The sequence below is a fragment of the Schistocerca cancellata genome, chromosome 8 (genome assembly GCF_023864275.1).
Source record: "Schistocerca cancellata isolate TAMUIC-IGC-003103 chromosome 8, iqSchCanc2.1, whole genome shotgun sequence".
Taxonomy (NCBI): domain Eukaryota; kingdom Metazoa; phylum Arthropoda; class Insecta; order Orthoptera; family Acrididae; genus Schistocerca; species Schistocerca cancellata.
Window position 1 is genome coordinate 428,343,225 of NC_064633.1, and position 23,631 is coordinate 428,366,855.

Here is a 23,631-nt window from a genome sequence, read left to right on the forward strand (position 1 = left end):
TACAGCATGGAGAGACGAAAGAGGTATTTGAACATGAATAACATGCAGTGTTGTTGATGAACTGGGAAGAAGAATTATAGACCATCAGCCTCGTCTACTGGCTCTTATAGAACTCCTCTCATTTCTCTTTCGGAAAAATGTTTGACTGCACAAAGAGCTCTGAATTCTAATGAGATTCTTCTATGTTAGTCTAACGCACATTTTGGCACCAACTGATATCCATTTTCCCCACAAACGGTTTTGATGTGTTGGCAAGCTCGCCACACGCAACCAAATACATCGAACAGTACTGGAGGGTCAAGAAATCAGTGTTGTTATCATGGACTAGCTTTCAAACACCTGAAGAAATCCGAAGAAGATCGAGCCAGATGGTGTGTGTTCTGTACATAAGAATGAGGTAGACCTCAAATACGCTAAATGAGCTGTCATCATGACAGAGTATACAGTTTTCTGACAAGTCACGTGTGACTGATATCTGACGCGCTGTTCTTCAAGAGAACAGGAAAGATGACATAGTAGCAGATTTTTTTCCTCAAAACATCACCATGTCTTCGTAATGGAATGTATGGTAATTGTACTGGAGGATATACGGTTCTTTTCCGGATAGATCATTCTTTAGTATGCTGGTGTCACTACAGAGCGTTTCTATTTTATGAATGACAGTTCCCGGGTGTATCAGGCTCAATAACTGGCGTACATGGCACAAGATGAAGTTACCACTGAAATGCTTTGCTTCCTACACTACTCTCTGCCAACTTCTGGATTGCTTTGTAAGACGTATTACGCAACTCTTGGACATCATGCATTTTTTATACGAAAAGATTAAATTATCAGTCAGATGCTTATCATATCCTGCCGTGTACGTGCGGCGCAGTGATCATCGAACATGGGAAACACAGTCCGTATTAGGTGACATAACAACGATTGAATTGCTTGGATTTGCGCTATTCCAAGGATTACCCTCACAAGTGTGGAGTTATTAGTCAAAAGAGCACCAGCATTAAAACAGTCCAGTAATTTACATTTTATGACCATAGTATATCGCGGCCTGAGTAGATTTTAACAAAATTTCTTTGAGCATGAGGCTGTATCATCGTCTATTTCTTCTCAGCGTTTTCCCAGTATTACTGAGATAGCTTTGTTGATCATGATTGCCACTTTCTTTGATTCAAAACATATTCTGTATTGGGTCAATTATAGGCTTACACTGAGCGAGATTATCTGTCCACGGTTTCTGTGGCCTCTCTGGTGTTCATCTACAATGACTGGGCAATTAGACCTTATCATATGCTGATCCCTATACACATCCATTCCATTCAAGACGCACCTCTCTTAGTTTCTCGGTGGTTGGCTCCAAGGTGAACTGTTTTTGGATAGTTTTAGTTCTTATGCAGTCGTCAAAGAGACTATTGTTATCTGAAGCAGCATCTGCATGTACCTGACTTGGTGGTATTGCTCAGCGGTGTGTTGTACATCTGTTTGGTGTACTTTGACTTTAAGTCGAAGTTGAATATTTCCGTCACACAGAAGTCACTTTACTTTACAAAATTTCATCCTTGCAGCAATGACTGAAATGTGCGTCATAACCAACACTTTGAACATGGAGTTGTTCTTTCTGTAGTGTTATAACCTTTGTTGCAACGGACCGATGGGTCTATTATTGGAGATTATATGCAGCTTATATTGTATGAGTAGATTATGCCAGATTAAAGCTTCGTCTGGTAGTAGATGCAGCGCAAAGCAGCGTGCATCGGATTCCTATCTACAGACCCCTATGATGCATATAACAAACGGCAGCCGTAGTAATGAAAATCTCTGATCCACACCACCTACCATCACTGGAAATCTTTCCCACAATGCTACTGTTCGTTACACTCAGATATGAAACTACCGTTTCTCCTTCTATCGCATGTACGTTAAGACGCTAGCCTAAATTGTTTTATATACTTTGTACTATATCTCAAATTACATCTTCCCATCTGGATAAGTAGAGTGTATTATAACCATATCTTCGCAGGTTTGTAATATCTGCCTACAGACCATACAAGTTTTGCCGAGTCTATAAGATGATCCAGGAAGGAACAGTAGTTATGCAACCTACTTTCGAACACAACGAGATGCGTTTGGCATGTTCATTCTGAGGAGAGGTACTGCTCCAGTGCTCATTTACATGTTTGCTATGAAACGGAGGCTTTTCTTCCAGAGTTAGCTCTTCCATCGCTTGCGGATTAATTGACCGTCAATCATGTGGTCAGCTGTGTGTTACTTTTAGTCGTTTAGGTCATTATTTATTGAGCTTTTAGCCGTTTCTACTTAAAAACTGCATATATGGTTATTAGCAGAAGTATGAGTGTGTGTGTGTGTGTGTGTGTGTGTGTGTGTGTGTGTGCCTGTGTGTATGTTCATAGTAACCAGTTTACGCTACAGGTCGGAAACGCCTATATGAGACAACATGTGTCTGGCGCAGTTGTTAGATCGGTTACTCCTACTACAGTGATAGGTTATCAAGATTTAAGTGAGTTTCAAGGTGGTGTTACAGTCGGTGCACTAGAGATAAGACACAGAATCTCCGAGGTAGCGATGAAGCGGGGGTTTTCCCGTGAGATCATTTCATGAGTGTACCGTGAATATCAGGAATCCAGTGAAATATCAAATCTCTGACATCGCTGTGCCCGGTAAAAGATCCTGCAAGAATGGGAACAACGACGACTGAAGAGTATCGTTCAAAATGACAGAAGTGCAACCCTTCAGCAAATTGCAGCATATTTTAATGCTGGACCATCAAGTATCAGTGTGCAAACTATTCAACGAAACATAATCGATATGGACTTTCGGAGCCAAAGGCCCGCTAGTGTACCCTTGATGACTGCAGGACACAAAACTTTACGCCTCGCGTGGGCCAGCCGGCACTGACATTGGACTGTTGATGACTGGAAATATATTGCCTAGTCAGACGAGTCTTGTTTCAAAATGTATCGAGCGGATGGACGTGTACGGGTATGGAGTCAACCTCATGAATTCACGGACCTGTATGTCAGTAGGGGACAGTTGAAGCTGATGGAGGCTCTGTAAAGGCGTGAGGCCTGTGCAGCTGGAGTGATACGGAGCCCCTTATAGGTCTAGATACGACTTCGACAGGTGACTTGTACGTAAGCATCCTGTTTGATCATCTGCATCCATTCATGTCCACTGTGCATTCCGACGGACTTTGGCATTCGTATCATGACCATGCGACACCCCACACGTCCGCAATTGCTACACTGTGGCTCCAGGAACACTCTTCTTTGTTTAAACACTTTCGATGGCCACCAAACTACACAGACATGAACATTATTGAGAATAACTGGGATACCTTGCAACGTGCAGTTGAGAAGGGTACTCTTACGGATTTATGGACTGCCCTGCAGGATTCATGGTGTCAGTTCCCTCCAGCACTACTTCAGACATTAGTCGAGTCCATGTCGCGTCATGTTGTAGCACTTCTGCGTACTCGAGAGGGCTCTACATGATATTAGGCAGGTGTACCAGTTCTTTTGGTTCTTCAGTTTAGGCTGTTACTTGAAAGGGAAATGAAAAATATTCTTCCGCCGACAACTATTGCGAGTACAATAACCTACTTTTCCGCTCCATTTTGCGCCTGCCGTAATCAATAATTCTTTTTATGGTTAACTGGATTTCCTAAAATTCAACCAGGGACTCTGGGAGAGACGTGAACAGATAATCAAAAATACTATACATCTACTGTGTGTACCTCCTACTTTTAAATAATTAGTAGTAAGCATAAAAGGAGAAGGTCAAGTCACTTAACGTGTTTGTCTCAGCTTAACCAAAGTACAAGACTGATAAGTAACAGAAGCAACACATGACATTTGAGGGCGATAGTAGTCTCCTTATCACTTAATGGAAATCGCCGATATCAATGTATTGCCTTATTGTTACTGATTTAGATCACGATAGTGTGTTATAAGGAAAGACACAATCCGCTTAAGAGTTTACGGATATGACTAATGCGTTTTCTGAAGAGGATTTTTTACGTATCATTATATGATAAAAGGCTGCTTACTTTCAGAAGGTAGTGCTGACGGACACTAGACCAGCCTCCCACTGACGGTATAGCGGATCATGGCGAGGGGTCTAGCAATTTTGCTGTCCACGGCGGCAGTAATCCACCTGGTCAGAGCTGCGTCTAACAGCTCTCTCAACCAGTTTCCCGATGGCTTCCTGTTGGGAGCTGCTACCGCCGCCTATCAAATTGAGGGCGCCTGGAACGAGGATGGTGAGCTTGTATAGCCGTTCACAAATTATGTACACTCATTCTCCTTTTCAAATCATTTCTAACTTGAACTGATCTCAAGAGATGTATTTCACTTTAGCAATCGCAACATACATGCGTCTGTGAACAGCTTACTGTTTAACTATCGTTATATCATGGACACGTTTCCGCTTTTCGTTTCGAGCTTATGGCAGTCATTGTTATAAAATATTCTAGACTGAAATTTTTACAATTTAATATAACAAAGACGATGAATTATTTGTTCCATATAACAACTCACTTTCTAAAATTAAGTTGAAAAGTTTACTACAATGGTAAGCCGTAAGTTTGACCATCTTTAGTAAACGCTGCATTTATTTCCGATCTACCTACTTTCACTAGCAGTGTTTGTAATTAATCCAGGATATATCAGTCATTATTTATGTAAAATGTTTATTTAATTTAAGTCACTATACTGTGGAAATTTTTATGATTAAAATGCTGAACCCAAAGCGTTACAATTCCTGTGGGCTACCCTAATACCAGTTTCCTGTCGTTATTCTAAATCATTTAAGGTATTTGCCGATTCGGATTTTTCTGAAATAAAATAAGAAGAGATTGCCGATTTCTTCAATATTTGTTCGTTTACTGCATTCGAGCTCTGTCTCAGACACGAAAATAGGAGGGACCTTGCTGTATAATCTTCGCTGCATCACTCAGAGATAGTTTCAATACTATACGTAGGGCTCATATCATCATTGCCATCAGTGTTCGCCAAAAGGCAGGTTTTCACATGGTAGTTCTCCAGGATGTCCGGTCTTCTGCCATCCTCTTCAGGTCTACATAATTTCCTCTTCCCTTTATGTCGTCTGTTATCTCGTATCTCCTTCTTCCTCTCAGTCTTCTCCCACAAGAGAACCCTTCCAAAGCATCTGCTAGTAAGCACTTCGTTCTCAATGAATGTCCCAACCAGTTCCTTTTCCTTTCTCTTACAACCTTCAGCAGACATCTTCTCCCACCAACAGTTTCCAATACTCTTTCATTACTCACTCTTTCCATCCAGCTTATTCTCTCCATTTCCCTTCACATCCACATCTCAAATGTCTCTAACCTTTTATCATCCTCTCGTCTCAGCGTCCATTTTTCTGCCCCATATAGTGCCACACTCCAGAAAAAACATTTGCCAAGTCCTTTCCTAAGTCCTTTATCTAATTTGCCACATAAGTCTCCTCTTTCTGTTGTGCCTCCTTCGCTATTGCAATTCGAGTTTTCACCTCCTGGTGACATCTCAAGTCTTCAGTTATTGTGCTTCCAAGATATTTAAATCCGCCTACTTGGCTAATTTTAGATTGTCCTATTTCAGTATTGGACAGTCTGCGTCTTGTACTGATGACCATACTCTTTGTTTTTGCTGTGTTTATTTGCATCCTATATTCCACATAAGCGTCATTCACATCTTTCAGCATGTTATTCTCTGTCCGCTCATTTTCTGCCACTAATACCATGTCATCAGCAAATCTTATACATTCTATTCTCTTTCCACCAATATAAGCATCAATAAACAAAAAAAAATGCCTTGTTTATGAAATACATGTCGTCTGCTTACTGTGTCACTGCTTTAACACAATTGCTAACCCTCGTATAATTTCTAATACAGATTTCTTCATTGTCTTACATATAATTTCAGGTAACCTTTAATGAGCAAAGTTATAACAGACAATTACAGTTTTCCATTTGTTGCACTGCTTTACACTTTAATTTTTATAATAATGTTTATAGCGTTGGGACACTGAGTGGTACACGCAATAGTCTTCGTAACAGCACTGTTTGCAGTAACAAGTTGACGCAGGATTTCGCGAATGCGTCCACCTCCGTCAGGCAGTGAAGTTAAAGAAACGCCGAACGCCCCTGAAGCGTTGTAACAGGAGAACTACGGGGCGCCTGGGGGATTACTCGTCTCATCCTGGTGTTTAGAAATACTGCCTGCCAAGACAACAAGAGGCATCGAATCGCTGATCACTGTGGAGTAATTTGCTTTTATACCTTTGGGATTTGCCGAAAAACAGTTAAAAATAACCTGAAACAATATGTATGCCACATGGTCCATAGAACGATCGTCACTTCACCGTTGTTTATTGGTGCAGCCATCATCATCTCACATCCTACGAGACAACCCGCCATAGAAATCATCATTAACTCTAGCAAGCCTCTTTAAGCATTATTTGGCAGACGTCGAGGGCTGGGATTCGCTCACCCAGATGCTCCTTGCTTCTTTGCCCGTCAACCTCGCCCTCTGGTTGTGGGAACTTCACCCCCGTTCTAGGCTGAAGCTAAGAAATAAGTGAACTGTTTCCAGGCTGACTGTGATTGCTTACTCACCAGAGATCCCTGACACTGAAATCTGAACTTCATAAGGTATAGGGGTGCGAGAAGTGAATCCGAACTCTTCCAATATAATAGACACGTCGCTGAGGGACATTTTCCGTAGTATTTTGTATGAAGGACATGTGGGGTCTAGAAAGTAATCTTGTAATTATGATTTATACGGCAATGCTGCCCAATTACGTTTATTTCTATGAAAATATCTTCACAACATGGATTTGTCTGTAATGCGAAAACATCGAAACGTAAAACATAAAACACAAAGTAATTCCTAAGTTTTGTGAAGTAGTTGCCGTGATGTAGTGAACACAAGCCTGAACACAAGCCTGCCAAAAGATGAGACGTCTGGGAATTCAGCCGTCATTGACTGGGTATGCACGTATGGGATTGGCGAGCCCGGATTTCGTGACCACATGACTGGTGAGTGGATGCCAAGTGTAGACTGTAATCATCGGGGAACAGCAAAATTTGGTGGATATTCTGATACGCTGATGCGAAGCCGATTTACGGTGGAAAAATAATTTGTTCCTATTTTAGCCACCAGGTACAAATCTGGCGCTGTGAATGCAAGAAAGACGTACAGAAATGTTTCCACTTGTAATGTATTAGGAACGGGACGTGGACTGAAGAGGTAAAACAAGTGAAAAATGCAAATGGTTTGCTCACAGTTGTGCTCCTACAAAGCAGGAATCACATGCTGTACAAGGAGGCCTCGATAGCGTATAGACCTCATGGAACACCTGATAGGCCCTCAGGGTGTATTCCCTTCAAAGAATAACGGACCGAGAATAAGGGAACTTGTGATTCCACACCATGCATCGTCTTTTCGTGCACACCGCGCGGTTTAACAGTTTCCTATATTCGGCAGTCATGTGTAATTACTGCATCCTGCAGAATAAAATGTTTCATCACTCCCTCATGCCATCAACTATGTTCTGTGCCAGAAACCAATGAGCAATTTCCGAACGTTGCTGCGAAACATGGTATTTCAGTTGCTGCACCATTGTACGTGTACCAGTTTGAAACAGACCGCAAAACTTCCCGTGCTGTTGACCACAGGTTGGAATATTCTAATGACACTGAACGATCTGTAGCATTACCCGTGACACTTGCTGCATGGTCAGTTCCAGCAACAGCAACCTCGGGATAGGATGCCTTCCACTTTTAGGTGCCACGCACGGCTCACCCGTATTTTAGAATTTTATTATCATCTACTTTAAGCCATTTCGAGACGACGTCCCACTCCTCAAACTTTTCAGTCGACGATAATCTCGCGATGCAACACTGTAATTACTCTAATTACTGCCGTTCATATAAAACAGTTTCAGTAACAGCGAATGATCTCTCTTCTCAATAGCCACACAGTTCACGCACGTTACGGCTTGCAGAATGGCCGCTTGGATGTCATATAAGCGATGTTGATTGGTTGGTTGATTTGGGGGAGGAGACCAAACAGCCACGTCATCAGTCTCGTCAGATTAGGGAAGGATGAGGAAGGAGGTCGGCCGTGCCCTTTCAGAGGAACCATCCGGACACTTGCCTGGAGCGAATGAGGAGAATGACGGAAAACATAAATCAGGATGGCCGGTCGCAGGTTTCAACGGTCGTCCTCCCGAAAGCGAGTCCAGTGTGGTAACCACTGCGCAACATCTCTCGGTATACTAATAGTGCGCAAGGACAGATTTGCACCTGCTGGCGGCAACTGGAACTAATGTTCGGCCATCTTGAATCGGTTGCGCATTAAAGCATTAGCATTTCTACAAAGTTTCACTGCCATACGATAATTACAGCCCACGCTGGACACCCGTGAGATCTGCACTTAATTTATAATCACCCAGTATGACTGTTTTTACTATAACTCCCTTTTCCACCATGTGTGCTGACTGTTTTGTCTTCATACATACATTTTAGAACTTTAATTACGTGCTTCAGATAACCTCTTTGAGTTATGACTTCCCATAATTTCTGCATATATTCTCGGTCAAATCCTTAAGATTTTCAAGGTTGAATTCCTGTGTTTCTCCACTGTCTACCTAGCTGTGAAAGTGGTATGTGTACAGGTATGTCCCTTTGCAGAACCGTTTTCAAACATATTACTTATACAGCCACCGGTTGCAAATGACGTTAGTTTCAGCCGGTTGGCTCTAGAATTCCTATATATGAACGATATATACGGCTGCTAAGAAAAAGGCCAGCTTAAAACTGTAAAACCGTTTTGTTCTTGTGATAAGACGTCTGTGACGGCTCGTATCCTTTTACCTAATAAGCTTGAATAAGTATTTTACATTCTATATTCAAAACACTTATTCCCCTATCCTTTCACACCTACCTTTTGCACTTTTTTTCTAATATGTGCATAACTTGTTCATAAGACCAGGATCTTGGAATCTTATATTCTTTCCAACATCTATTAATTATTTTCAGAAAGCTCTGATTTAGTATTGGGCCCTCATATCTCCATAACTCTGCATTTACTCCATCTTCTACCGTATCCTTCCGTTCTTCATTTCGTTCAATGCTATTTCTAATTCTTATAAAGAACGTAGCAACCAGTCGCGGAAACATAGTTTATGTATCTTTTTGCAAATCGATTTCGACTGATTTCAGTCATCATCGGTGCATTTTTCTAATCGATACATGCCATAAGTAGAAGTACTGTCCTTGGCAAATGAAGTGACACACCATAGGTCAACACTTATTCCCCTATCCTTTCACACCTGACATTTGCACTTGACCTATGATGTATCACTTCATGATAGAAATCTTCCAAGGACAGTACTTCTACTTACTGCATGTATCGGTTAGAAAAATGCACCGATGATAACTGATATCAGTTGAAATCGATTTGCAACAAGAGAAACTATGTTTCCGTGACAGGTTGCTACATCGTCTATAATTTTATATTCCACGGTCGCTGCACAAACAGGGACCCTTATGACGCCCAACATTCAAAAAATTCTAGTTCTTCTACATTTAATTAATCTGCTTGTCCACAAATATGCTCTTCGTCTTCTTCCTCTGTTTTCATTAAAGTATTAGACCTTAAATGTCTGTAATGTTGTACCCATTTTCATCTTAGGACATATTAATATTTGCTACATCTCTTTCTCCACTATCTAGATACTTAGATACTTGATGTGCCATTACCTGTCACCCATGTGTATCATCTTCAACGGTGCTTATATTTTTATTCCAAGTCTCTTGGTGAACTTCCCTTCCAATATTTTTCCAGTTATTTCGTTTAACACTATATATCTCTCTTGCATCATTCACTTGTTGTAGAGGAGCTAATTTCTTGTCTGTTATTATGTTTGGAGTTTCTTCATATCACGACGTTAATCCTCTTTCCTTTCACTGATTTCTTTTTTTACCTCACATTTCATTGGCTGTAGTTCTTGCTGCTTGTATAGCGTTTTCCTGTTCCTCATTAATACTCTGGTTTATTTCTGGTTTTTGAAGGTAAGCATACAATCTTGTTTCGTATAATTTTTATACTCAGTTATTTTAATAGTTTAATTTTAAACATTTATTGTGTGTGTGTGTGTGTGTGTGTGTGTGATTTGAGGTTTTCGGGTTCGCTCTTCATGTTTTCATTATATTCCAACTTTTCGGGAGTCTCTGTTTAGGTATTAGCAAACACTGATACAATGATACACCACTTCCCTGTTGACTCTTAAATCTTTCGCTTGTGATGACAACTTTTTATTCGTAATGACATAAGCAATTAACGATCTACGTCGTTTCCGCACCAAATGAACTTACTTATGTCATTATTTACAAAGAACATACTTGTTGTCAAGAGTTTGTTAAATTCTTGAAACTTTCTCAGCTGCTCTCCAATATCGTTCAATGTATCTTCACCAAATGTACTTTTAACATCTTTCATTGTGATTTTACCAACCGGGCATCCGGATCTTGTATTTATGTATTTTGTTCTTCATAATCTCTTTAACTGTCTTCCATTTCGCCTTCTTCGGGGGCATATTTTCCAATTAAGATCGAGTGACTGCCGTGTATCTTAATGATGTTGTATTCTGTCATTCACAAAAGAGTGAATTCTGTGTTATTAGCCCACTTCTTATCAACAGTTAATGGAACTACACTAGCTGCTCTTTGTTGTTTACTAACTCCACTATGAATCAAGTTGTAGTCTCCTATATATTGTGTTCCTTAGAATTTGTTTTTTCGTTTCTGTTACAATCACTATACTCCTCTAATTCTTTAATAATCTGTATTTTCTTGTTTGGTAAACCATAAACATTTCATGCTCTCAGAAAGTCAGTTCAGGATGCCAATGTCACGACACAAAGATACATTATGACAGTTCTAACACCTTCATTTGGAAGTGGAACTGCAAAATCTCTCTTGCAACAAAACCTATAGCTCTCCCTAGGGACTCAGGAAAGAGCATGGGTGCTCCATTGTAGAGCTTCCAGTACTGCAACTGTTGAACTCCAGTATACAGAAATGCCTAATGTCATTTAAGTTCCTCCAAAATTTCCTCCCAAAGACAATGCATAAGGAAAGTGTCAAACACAGAAGCTAACAGGTAGTAATATTTCCCCCGAGTATCTATTCTACTGGAACACGAAAGCATATATATGTTACAGGTCTCACACTCGACCGGCAACAGGTGTCGTGTTTCAGAAAGTTTCATGATATCGCATGAACTTTGCATCCTCTACAAAAGCAACCATACACGCACTTCAACATCCTCGGCCAGTCACTTCTCTTTCGCTGTCAAATCCTCGCAGATTCTATTCAGTGGAAATTACTGGTAAGCTTCAGTCCGGTGACACCAATCTGGATCTATCTTCCAGGTGGAGAAGCCCCGAAGGCAAGCCACTAAGTTGGATTATCAGCAGAGCAACCTTGACCCTGTACAGCCAGAAGCTTGTTTTTTAACACCGAGGCAGCGTCCCTGAACCGTTCGACCACACCACAAGTATGACCCACTATGCCATTGATACATACACACCGAACTTCGTAGATAATCTTAGCAAGTAGGTTGTGCCTTTGCCGTAACATAAGTGTCAGTCAGGAATCTGGGTGAAGCAAGCAGCTCTGCATCGATTTAAGTAATGGGCAACAACGAAGAAGCTCGCAGCCTATCGGGTAATGAGAACCAAACTTCGACACACAATCAAGTAGAGCAACTAGATCATAGAAAGTGTTCTTGTATTATTATTAACGTGTCCAGTCGTTTTACAGAAGTATGGAAATCCATGAAGATTATATCTAGTAAATATTGCAGTTCTGAAGTAGGCGTCTCCAGACAACTTCTAGAGACATGGTCCAGACAATGGTAGAGCATTTCGCAATGGCCACTGCAACTGACAGCCAGGTTCTAGCATTCCGTAGCGGAAGTGTGAATATAGAGAGGTATAGATTCGGCCTCAAACCTAAACATTCCTAAAATTCTTGTCACGCATGCATGTTGTGCCCATTCACACCCGAAATCAATGCAACAGGCTACGGCTATCGCAATTGGAAAGAAAGTTCTCTTAGAATGTTTTATTTCGGTGAGGCAGAGAGTTCAGCATCTCATCTCGTGAGGGGAAGCAATTTTGGTACATATCCCCAAACTAGGTACGACTGAACGGGTCCCAGGACCTGCAGACGCATCGCTTTAACCTCAGCTGTAGAGGATAGACCCTGGACCGAATTATCATTGGTCATCTGGTCTGGACATCAGTGATCAGGCAGTTCTTAAACCATCTTGTATAAAATAGACATGGCTTAAATCCAGAATTTCTGCACTTGATAATGGCATAAGGCCGAAATGGCAATAGTGGAAATGAAAAGTTTAACAGTCGCTGGCAAAAATATGATGTCTTTCAAGAAAGGTATCAAACCGTTCTCAGAAGGGTTTCACGATTTTTCGATCAATTGTGGAACATATGACTGCTCTACGCTGTTGCAGAGCAGGCTTTCTTACTTTGGCGGCACAGTATATCGATATTTTTCTAAGTAAATAAAGCTTACGACTGTACCTGGAGACACAATATTCAACAAAATCTCCATCAATAGGGCTTCCTAGCACGGCTGTATTCGCACCTTCTCGTCAAAGGTTTTTTTTAAAAATATTTAGACTGTTCAGTGCCATTTAATCGTTTTGAGTAAGAGTGCGGTGTACCGTAGGAAACTGTTTTAAGTATTACACTGTGTGCCATAGCCTCTACCGGTACAAATTACACAGTAAGGTGTCCTCTTGAATGATTCATATTTGTGAACGATTTTGTGTTTTCTTGTTCCTCCTCTAACCCTGTAACAACCAGTCGTGAGTACAACTCACAGTTAAGAGGCTGAAGTGGGCTACAGAAATTAGTTTTGAGTTCTTTTAGATAAGCGTATATATATATATATATATATATATATATATATATATATATATATATGTGTGTGTGTGTGTGTGTGTGTGTGTGTGTGTGTGTGTGTGTGTTTAATCGTTTTCCTCGAAATTACTAAATTACCTGCGTTGTAAATGAGAGATACCAATCTACATTTTCAAGACTTAATCAGGTTTCTGAGTCCCATATTTTATTCAAGACTGTCATTTTTACGCAATCTAAGGGACCTGAAGGCAACAACTGAATCTCTTTAAGTGCCTTGCACACAAATACCTACGTATCAAACACACACACTTAGTGACAGTCGTCCCTTTGCAACCGCATGACGTCGTTGTGCATCTCTTCTACTGCATTCAGCGAACCCGACGCATATGTCTACCAACTATTTATTATAAACTTGTCGATACTACTGCATATCACAGTCAACGCATAACTAACACTGCTGGAAAGATAAATCCGAGACGAAACTGAGCAATACCAAACGCAAGATTCAGGGCAAAGATCAAGAACGAGATAACAAGACCGAGAGTAAATGGAACACGTTTTTTGTCAAACAAGACACATAGCGCACTCCGCTGACATGCACGTCGTTCTGGAGATATTTTATTGGCAATGTAGGAACAAAAATAAGCTGGCGTAAGAAATCGAACAATCACAATTACTCTGAAACCTGTTTTCGAAAACAGTAAATCTATTACAACAAAATACTCAGGAAACTCCCAGAGAAATCTCCGAAATTTTGTAGGTGATATTCGTGTTTGTCCTCTATGTTGACCAGCATAACACAGGTATATTCTTACATTGCGCAAGCAGGCATTCTTTCGCAGTAAAGCCCAGAGGAGGATTAAACGGATTCAGGCTAACATGGAAGCCTGGTGACAGTCTTTCTCCTGTCTCACAACTTTCGAAAATTAAGTATGTAGTGTAAAGAAATGATACTAAAATGTTAAATAGCACTATAAATAGAGTGGACTAATTTGTATCGATGAAAATACAAATAGCAAATAATACTTTCCCTGAGTGTCAATCACTCCACCTTTTTTTTTGTATATGTGCAAACGTCGTTACGTCATTCAGTCTAATCACTGTCTTCAACTCATTACAGGTAAAGGTGAAAACATTTGGGACCACATGTTCCACGAGCATCCGGAATACACGAACAACGGTGCTAATGGTGACGTAGCTTGTGACTCGTACCACAAGTATGCAGAAGACGTCGAGGCTCTTAAAGGTATCGGGGTAAGTCCAGCACATCTCCTTCTGAAACCTTTGGAAATGACTGCAATACGCCTTTTAGAAAAGGCGCTTTGCTATGGTGTCAGAAACGGCTACGGATGTGTTTTATACTTAATGGAAATTATAAAATAAAATTTACTGAGACTGCATATATGTGACACTCAATTGCTGCTACATTTTCAAAATTTATTTCAGAGAGAAGAGGAAGGGTTTCAACAGTTTCTGTGACATTACAGCATAGCATAACAGCTCACAAACACTGTCTCTCTCCGTTATTTTAGCTATACGTTACTTGTTACATATAAAGTCGAAGGCTATCCTTGACTGTATCTTCTGGGTTTACGATTTAGTTTGTTAATAATATTCCATCCTCAATCACAATATTTTTATTTTATAACTACTGTCCAAAGCGTTTAGAAGCTATATCTCCATTTTTTAGAGCTCTTTAGTCATAATAAACGATACTTCTGCTTCAGTTCTTAGCCGAACAGTTACAGAACGATACAGTTGCTTCTTTGTATCAAGAAAACTGACGCAATAGTAATCAGCGAAATGCTAGAGAAATGAGAGAAATAAAATATTGTAAAATATTACATGCACCTTACCTCATTACATTTGTTTTCTACATCAGTGAAAAACCTTTACAGTTACACTTACATTCTGAAGGATTTAGCACTTTTTTGACAGTCCTGCATGACTCAAATGGCGCAGATTTAACCTAAGTGGATATGTTGCAATATAAAATGTCGTATTATTCCCGTTTTCTTTTATAGGGCATATCCACCATTATTTAGACCTTCCACATTGTCCCTAGCCTTTGACATTTAGATGATAAGCTGAGCTGATTACTGAAGTAGGGGCTGCCCGAATGATGTATCGTTACCACCAAACTCTCCATTTTTGCATCATTTCTTTGATTGTAGCCACTTCAGATAGTTATTGAATAGTTTTACTGTTGATTACCATTGTGTGGTATATCTTTGATTTTAGACCTATAGGCATCTTCTTATCCCAAAGAATACCAGTGACGTTGAATTGCTTGCGAACAAGAAGAGCAACTAAAAATACCCAATATATTTTATTGCTTTTATCGCTAAGCCTCCCCCCCCCTCTTGAACCATGGACCTTGCCGTTGGTGGGGAGGATTGCGTGCCTCAGCGATACAGATAGCCGTACCGTAGGTGCAACCACAACGGAGGGGCATCCGTTGAGAGGCCAGACAGTCTGGATGATTGACTGATCTGGCCTTGTAACACTAACCAAAACGGCCTTGCTGTGCTGGTACTGCGAACGGCTGAAAGCAAGGGGGAAACTACGGCCGTAATTTTTCCCGAGGGCATGAAGCTTTACTGTATGGTTAAATGATGATGGCGTTCTGTTGGGTAAAATATTCTGCAAGTAAAATAGTCCCCCATTCGGAACTCCGGGCGAGGACTACTAAAGAGGACGTCATTATCAGGAGAAAGAAAACTGGCGTTCTACGGATCGGAGCGTGGAATGTTAGATCCTTAATCGGGCAGGTAGGTTAGAAAATTTAAAAAGGAAATGGATAGGTTAAAGTTAGATATTGTGGGAATTAGTGAAGTTCGATGGCAGGAGGAATAAGACTTTTGGTCAGGCGAATACAGGATTATAAATACAATATCAAATGGAGGTAATGCAGGTGTAGGTTTAATAATGATTAAAAAATAGGAGTGCGGGTAAGCTACTACAAACAGCATAGTGAACGCATTATTGTGGCCAAGATAGACACGAAGCCCACATCTACCACAGTAGTACAAGTTTATATGCCAACTAGCTCTGCAGATGACGAAGAAATTGAAGAGATGTATGACGAAATAAAAGAAATTATCAGATAGTGAAGGGAGACGAAAATCTAATAGTCATGGGGGACTGGAATTCGGTAGTAGGAAAAGGGAGAGAAGGAAACGTAGTAGGTGAAGATGGATTGGGGGGGAAGAAACGAAAGAGAAAGCCGCCTGGTAGAATTTTACACAGAGCACAACTTAATCATTGCTAACACTTGGTTCAAGAATCATAAAAGAAAGTTGTATACAAGGAAGAAGCCTGGAGATACTGACAGGTTTCAGATAGATTATACAAGGGTAAGACAGAGATTTAGAAACCAGGTATTATATTGTAATACATTTCCAGGGGCAGATGTGGACTCTGACCACAATCTATTGGTTATGAACTGTAGATTAAAACTGAAGAAATTGCAAAAAGGTAGCAATTTAAGGAGATGGGACCTGGATAAACTGAAAGAACCAGAGGTTGTACAGAGTTTCAAGGAGATTATAATGGAACAATTGACAGGAATGGGGGAAAGAAATGCAGTAGAAGAAGAATGGGAGCTTTGAGGGATGAAGTATTGAAGGCAGCAGAGGATAAGGTAAGTAAAAAGACGAGGGCTGCTAGAAATCCTTGGGTAGCAGAAGAAATGTTGAACTTAATTGATGAAAGGAGAAAATATGAAATTGCAGTAAATGAAGCAGACAAAAAGGAATACAAATGTCTCAAAAATGAGATCGATAGCAAGTGCAAAATGGCTAAGCAGGGATGGCTAGAGGACAAATGTAAGGATGTAGAGGCTTGTCTCACCAGGGGTAAGATGTAGAGGTATATATCACTAGGGGTACGATAGATACTGCCTACAGGAAATCTAAAGAGACCTTTGGAGAAAAGAGAACCACTTGTATGAATATCAAGAGCTCAGATGGAAACCCAGTTCTAAGCAAAGAAGGGAAAGCAGAAAGGTGGAAGGAGTATATGGAGGGTCTATACAAGGGCGATGTACTTGAGGACAATATTATGGAAATGGAAGAGGATGTAGATGAAGATGAAATGGGAGATATGATGCTGCGTGAAGAGTTTGACAGAGCACTGAAAGACATGAGTCGAAACAAGGCTCCGGGAGTAGGCAACATTCCATTAGAACTACTGACAGCCTTGGGAGAGCCAGTCCTGACAAAACTCTACCATGCGGTGAGCAAGATATATGAGACAGGCGAAATACCCTCAGAATTCAAGTAGAATATAATAATTCATATCCCAAAGAAAGCAGGTGTTGACAGATGCGAAAATTACCGAACTACCAGTTTAATAAGTCACAGTTGCAAAATACTAACGCGAATTCCTTACAGACGAATGGAAAACCTAGTAGAAGCTGACCTCGGGGAAGATCAGTTTGGATTCCGTAGAAATACTGGAACACGTGAGGCAATACTGACCCTACGACTTATCTTAGAAGCTAGATTAAGGAAAGCCAAACCTACGTTTCTAGCATTTCTAGACTTAGAGAAAGCTTTTGACAATGTTGACTGGAATACTCTCTTTCAAATTCTGAAGGGGGCAGGGGTACAATACAGGGAGCGAAAAGCTATTAACAATTTGTACTGAAACCAGATGGCAGTTATAAGAGTCGAGGGACATGAAAGGGAAGCAGTGGTTGGGAAGGGAGTGAGACAGCGTTGTAGCCTCTCCCCGATGTTATTCAATCTGTATATTGGGCAAGCAGTGAAGGAAACAAAAGAAAAATTGGGAGTAGGTATTAAAATCCATGGAAAGAAATAAAAACTTTGAGGTTTGCCGATGACATTGTAATTCCGTCAGAGACAGCAAATGACTTGGAAGAGCAGTTGAACGGAATGGACAGTGTCTTGAACGGAGGACATAAGATGAACATCAACAAAAGCCAAACGAGGATAATGTAATGTAGTCGAATTAAGTCGGGTGATGTGAGGGAATTAGATTAGGAAATGAGACACTTAAAGTAGTATAGGAGTTTTGCTATTTCGGTAGCAAAATAACTGATGATGGTCGAAGTGGAGAGGATATAAAATGTAGGCTGGCAATGGCAAGGAAAGCGTTTCCGAAGAAGAGAAATTTGATAACATCGAGTATAGATTTAAGTTTCAGGAAGTCATTTCTGAAAGTATTTGTATGGAGTGTAGCCATGTATGGAAGTGAAACATGGACGATAAATAGTTTGGACAAGAAGAGAATAGAAGCTTTTGAAATGTGGTGCTACAGAAGAATGCTGAAGATTAGATGGGTAGATCACATAACTAATGAGGAGGTATTGAATAAGATTGGGAGAAGGGAAATTTATGGCGAAACTTGACTAGAAGAAGGGATCGGTTGGTAGGACATGTTCTGAGGCATAAAGGGATCACCAATGTAGTATTGGAGGGCAGCGTGGATGGTAAAAATCGTAGAGGGAGACCAAGAGATGAATACACCAAGCAGATTCAGAAGGATGTAGGTTGCAGTAGTTACTGGGAGATGAAGAAGCTTGCACAGGATAGAGTAGCACGCAGAGCTGCATCAAACCAGTCTCAGGACTGAAGACCACGATAACAACAACATCGCTAAGTGCGTAATTTTGAGTTGTTGAGAGAGTAACTTGGAAATAACATAATATTACACTAGTTATGCATTCAAATGGAATGAAAAAGCCTACTAAAATGTGACAGTGACTGCAATGTGGTGGTAGTGGGGGAAAGGAAGTGTGACCGAACAGAGAGAGGAAGAGAAAGAGATAGAGAGAGGGGAAGGGAAGGCCGAAGGAGTTTCTATGAGATGGAGATGAGAGGGTTTATTTTTATTTGAGACAAGAATAAGGTAACAGTATTTGCTGTATCTTGTGAGGCTGTTCTATTCGACAGTCATTACTAAATACAGAAAGAACTCTGTTATATGTTCTGTTTGTTCACTTAGCGTTAATAAGCTGCTGAATGTGAGTTTCAGCCTCCTGTTATCAACAGAAGAAGAAAATGGATGTAACCTAGTTGTTTGAGAAAGGCCTCATTCCCAGTATCAGGTAAAAGTTATACCAATGGACATTTGATCCGTAACATCAAAAAAGATGCAAAATTTGGTGTAAAAGACCTCACAGAACAGGTTGTATTGACGTGTAAAGTCTACTTGTCCTTAAAAAATCACTTGAGGAACCAACACATAATGAGAGAAAACTAGCCAGGATTGTAAGTTAAAAATTGAAAGAAAAATCTATAGCTCTTAAAGCTGATGAAGGCAATGCCACTATTATAGTAAAAGTAGATGACGAAGCATAAAACACAGAAGAGTTTTTTGCTCAAAACAACATCAATGAAATTCAGAGAGATCCTGCACAGTATTTTGAGAGATAGATCAAAGAAACAATGAATAACACCAATTATCTCACCACAATTCAAGAAACTAAAAACATAATAATGAAAACTCCACAAGTACTGATTTAAAAACCCAAATCAAAGTGCCTGAAGGAGATATCTATATTATAAACGTAGCAAATTCTAAAAAGGCCGTTATTTCCATGTAAAGCACGGTCGTAAACAGCAGCTACATCGAGATAACAGACTGGCAGGTACCCAGTGAAGCTGAACTAGGATTTTTTGATATTGTAAATCTGTAATGAGGTGTCCCAATAAATTGAACATTAGAGATTATTAACAAAAGCTTTAGAAGTTTTACAGAACTACCAGAACAGAAATTATAGAACTTACAGACATTCTAGAGGAGGGGGAGGAAACTAGAATTTAACGTCTCGTCAGCGAACGAGGTCATTAGAGACGGAGCACAAGCTCTGATTAGGGAAGGATTGGGAAGGAAAACGGGCGTGCCCTTTCAAAGGAACCATCCCAGCATTGGCCTGAAATCACGGAAAACCTAAATCAGGTTGGCTGGAGACGGGTTTGAACCGTCGTCCTCCAGAATGCGGATCTAGTGTGCTAACCACTGCGCCACACCACTCGGTACAGACCTTCTAGAACTTGTGTTGAAACATAATTATGATTTTGAGCTTAACAACAAATTTTATGGTCAGCAAGATGCGTTAGCCATGGAATAAAATTTGTCTGTCTTGTTAGCAGATATTTATTTCGATCATTTTAAACACCAGATTTTTTTTCAAATCATGCATTACTTAGTAAAATCATTTAATTTACAGGCTTATAGATAACATTATCAGACTTTTCTAGGCTACTAAAACTGAAGTAGAGAAATTATGTAATATTTACAGCCAATTCCAACCTATTATCAAAGTCATCAGTGATCATGAGGGAGACGAGACGTAAAATGTCTTAGACCGAACAGTTTGCATAAAGAACAACAAATAGATCAAATGGCTCTGAGCACTACGGGACTTAACATCTGAGGTCATCAATCCCCTAGAACTTAGAACGTCTTAAACCTAAGTAACCTAAGGACATCACACACATCCATGCCCGAGGCAGGATTCGAACCTGCGACCGTATCGATTGCGCGGTTCGAGGCTGTAGCGCCTAGAACCACTCAGCCACACCGGCCGGCAAAGAACAACAGAAACACCTCGGCACCTACAGAAAATAAACTACAGATATAGCTGTCCACAATAGATCCCATTACATAAAATCTAGCACGATACAGTTAATGAGAGTATGAACGTCCGAATGCACTACTTGATTTTGGTGATGAAATTGTGTTATTCAAATAAATCACCTTGAACAATGTATACTGACCATCCACAATCGATTTCCTCCTTGATTACATCAGAAGAAAAGGAAACAAAACTGAAACTACAACTTTTTACCAAGAAGCACAACAACTATACAACATTTCAGTGTGTCTTAGATTGGAATAGACATTTATAAAATTGCCAGTCAATCCAAAAACAAAGTGGTATCAAAATGTGTTACTACACAAGCAGTAGAATAAAGCATGTCCTTCCTCATAGTGGCAGCAAACTTGACCAACATAAACAGCTGTCCCAGTATTTATGTAAGTAGTATAGGCACATAATTTGCCTTATGATGTAATGAACAGAAGTAAGTTTTACGTTTCCGTATTCATTGTACATCAGGAATGGTAACTCACCTTTAGGAGAGAAAATACATTCATCGAGTCATAAATCCAAATTTCACAATAAGCCATAGATAAACCACAGGCATTAAAGTCCACACATTACATGTGCTAATATACAGACAACAAATTTTTGCAAGACATTCTCAATGAACAAATAGATAGCGAGCATAATATATTACTTTTTGTAATCATTAATTAATGTCTCTTTAATACAACAGCCTCAAAGATATTACGATTACAGCCGGCCGGGGTGGCCGAGCGGTTCTAGGCGCCACAGTCTGGAACGGCGCGACCGCTACGCTCGCAGGTTCGAATCCTGTCTCGGTTATGGATGTGTGTGATGTCCTTAGGTTAGTTAGGTTTAAGTAGTTCTAAGTTCTATGGGACTGATGACCTCAGAAGTTGTGTCCTATAGTGCTCTGAGCCATTTGGACCATATTACCATTACAATTATCTTATCCCTATTTTAAATATAAATACACCCTCTTATATGAAAAACTTGGATACACAGTATAGGTTTCAACAAAAACATTAATTTAATAGTTCGTTTTGAATTGGTTATCAACTCTCTAGGTCATTGGCAGATAGCTGTAAACAGATAGTTCACACAACATCAATGAGAGTTCATGGTTGTACAAAGACTGATGAAAGAAAACCCAAATGCTAATTCTTAAATAACTATTAAATACATATCATTGTGGAATATCAATATTGTGTACTCAAGTTTTCGATATAGCAATGTTCTTGAAGTACAGAGTCAATATTCATAAAGGCCCTCTCATCATCATCTCTTTCCAGAAACTTCTCTCCCCCTCTCTCTGATTCTTTATCTCTCTGTTCAACCACACTTCCTCCTTCCCACAGCCGTCATATTTCAGTCACTGTCATGTTGCAGAAGGTTGATTTACTCCATTGAAATGCATTACTGAAATAATATGATGTTATTACTAAGTCACAGATTCAACAAGTATAAACTACACACTTAGAAATATTAGAACTAAACTGTAATGAGTGTTTTGAGTCACTATGTCTGTTTATAAGCATTACAGATCTCGAGGTTACAACTTGAGAATGTAAAAGAAAAACGGTTAACTGTCTCTCCTGTAAGTATTCTATTCCGTCAATCTATGTAAACAAAAATATTATAACATATAATACTCCATTTCATGAACATTAAATACGTAGTACTGTCATCAATATGCAATATCGTTTAAAATGTAACCATAACTGTAAAGGATATCGCCAGTGTAGACGACGAATGTTATGTGGTGAAATGCAAGTAATGTCTCCCAGTACTTTATTTCTTTCACTTCTCTAGCTGCTTATCAGTAAGCCTGCCTCATATGCTTTTCTTGTTACGTGAAGAACAATGGCTGGTTTATCGTCCATTGAGTTTACAGGGTTCTTGAAAATGAGTTGTAAGTTTGAAATACGCAGGATACTAATAAGAAAACAAAAATGTTGTCACTGAAGACAGAATACTATTACCAAATATACCCCTAGTCTACGCTACTTGGTTAGTAGTTACTTGCATATCCCGTGGCTCATATTTGGAACCTGTCAGTATGATGTAGAACGAGTAAGGGTTAGATTTTAATAGAGTCGTTTGTGGAACATTATACACTCCTGGAAATTGAAATAAGAACACCGTGAATTCATTGTCCCAGGAAGGGGAAACTTTATTGACACATTCCTGGGGTCAGATACATCACATGATCACACTGACAAAACCACAGGCACATAGACACAGGCAACAGAGCATGCACAATGTCGGCACTAGTACAGTATATATCCACCTTTCGCAGCAATGCAGGCTGCTATTCTCCCATGGAGACGATCGTAGAGATGCTGGATGTAGTCCTGTGGAACGGCTTGCCATGCCATTTCCACCTGGCGCCTCAGTTGGACCAGCGTTCGTGCTGGACGTGCAGACCGCGTGAGACGACGCTTCATCCAGTCTCAAACATGCTCAATGGGGGACAGATCCGGAGATCTTGCTGGCCAGGGTAGTTGACTTACACCTTCTAGAGCACGTTGGGTGGCACGGGATACATGCGGACGTGCATTGTCCTGTTGGAACAGCAAGTTCCCTTGCCGGTCTAGGAATGGTAGAACGATGGGTTCGATGACGGTTTGGATGTACCGTGCACTATTCAGTGTCCCCTCGACGATCACCAGTGGTGTACGGCCAGTGTAGGAGATCGCTCCCCACACCATGATGCCGGGTGTTGGCCCTGTGTGCCTCGGTCGTATGCAGTCCTGATTGTGGCGCTCACCTGCACGGCGCCAAACACGCATACGACCATCATTGGCACCAAGGCAGAAGCGACTCTCATCGCTGAAGACGACACGTCTCCATTCGTCCCTCCATTCACGCCTGTCGCGACACCACTGGAGGCGGGCTGCACGATGTTGGGGCGTGAGCGGAAGACGGCCTAACGGTGTGCGGGACCGTAGCCCAGCTTCATGGAGACGGTTGCGAATGGTCCTCGCCGATACCCCAGGAGCAACAGTGTCCCTAATTTGCTGGGAAGTGGCGGTGCGGTCCTCTACGGCACTGCGTAGGATCCT

General features: G+C 40.5%; 1 protein-coding gene across 1 annotated transcript in view; it reads left to right on the forward strand.

The window, feature by feature from the left end:
• Nucleotides 1-4,092: 4,092 nt before the first annotated feature.
• The window catches only part of LOC126094820 (myrosinase 1-like), an 83,728-nt gene continuing 64,189 nt past the window's right edge, over nt 4,093-23,631 (forward strand). The window contains exons 1-2 of the mRNA XM_049909396.1: nt 4,093-4,276; nt 14,090-14,223. Of these exons, the coding sequence (XP_049765353.1) occupies nt 4,123-4,276; nt 14,090-14,223 (288 nt within the window). The 5' untranslated portion in view covers nt 4,093-4,122. The remainder of the gene's footprint in view (nt 4,277-14,089; nt 14,224-23,631) is intronic.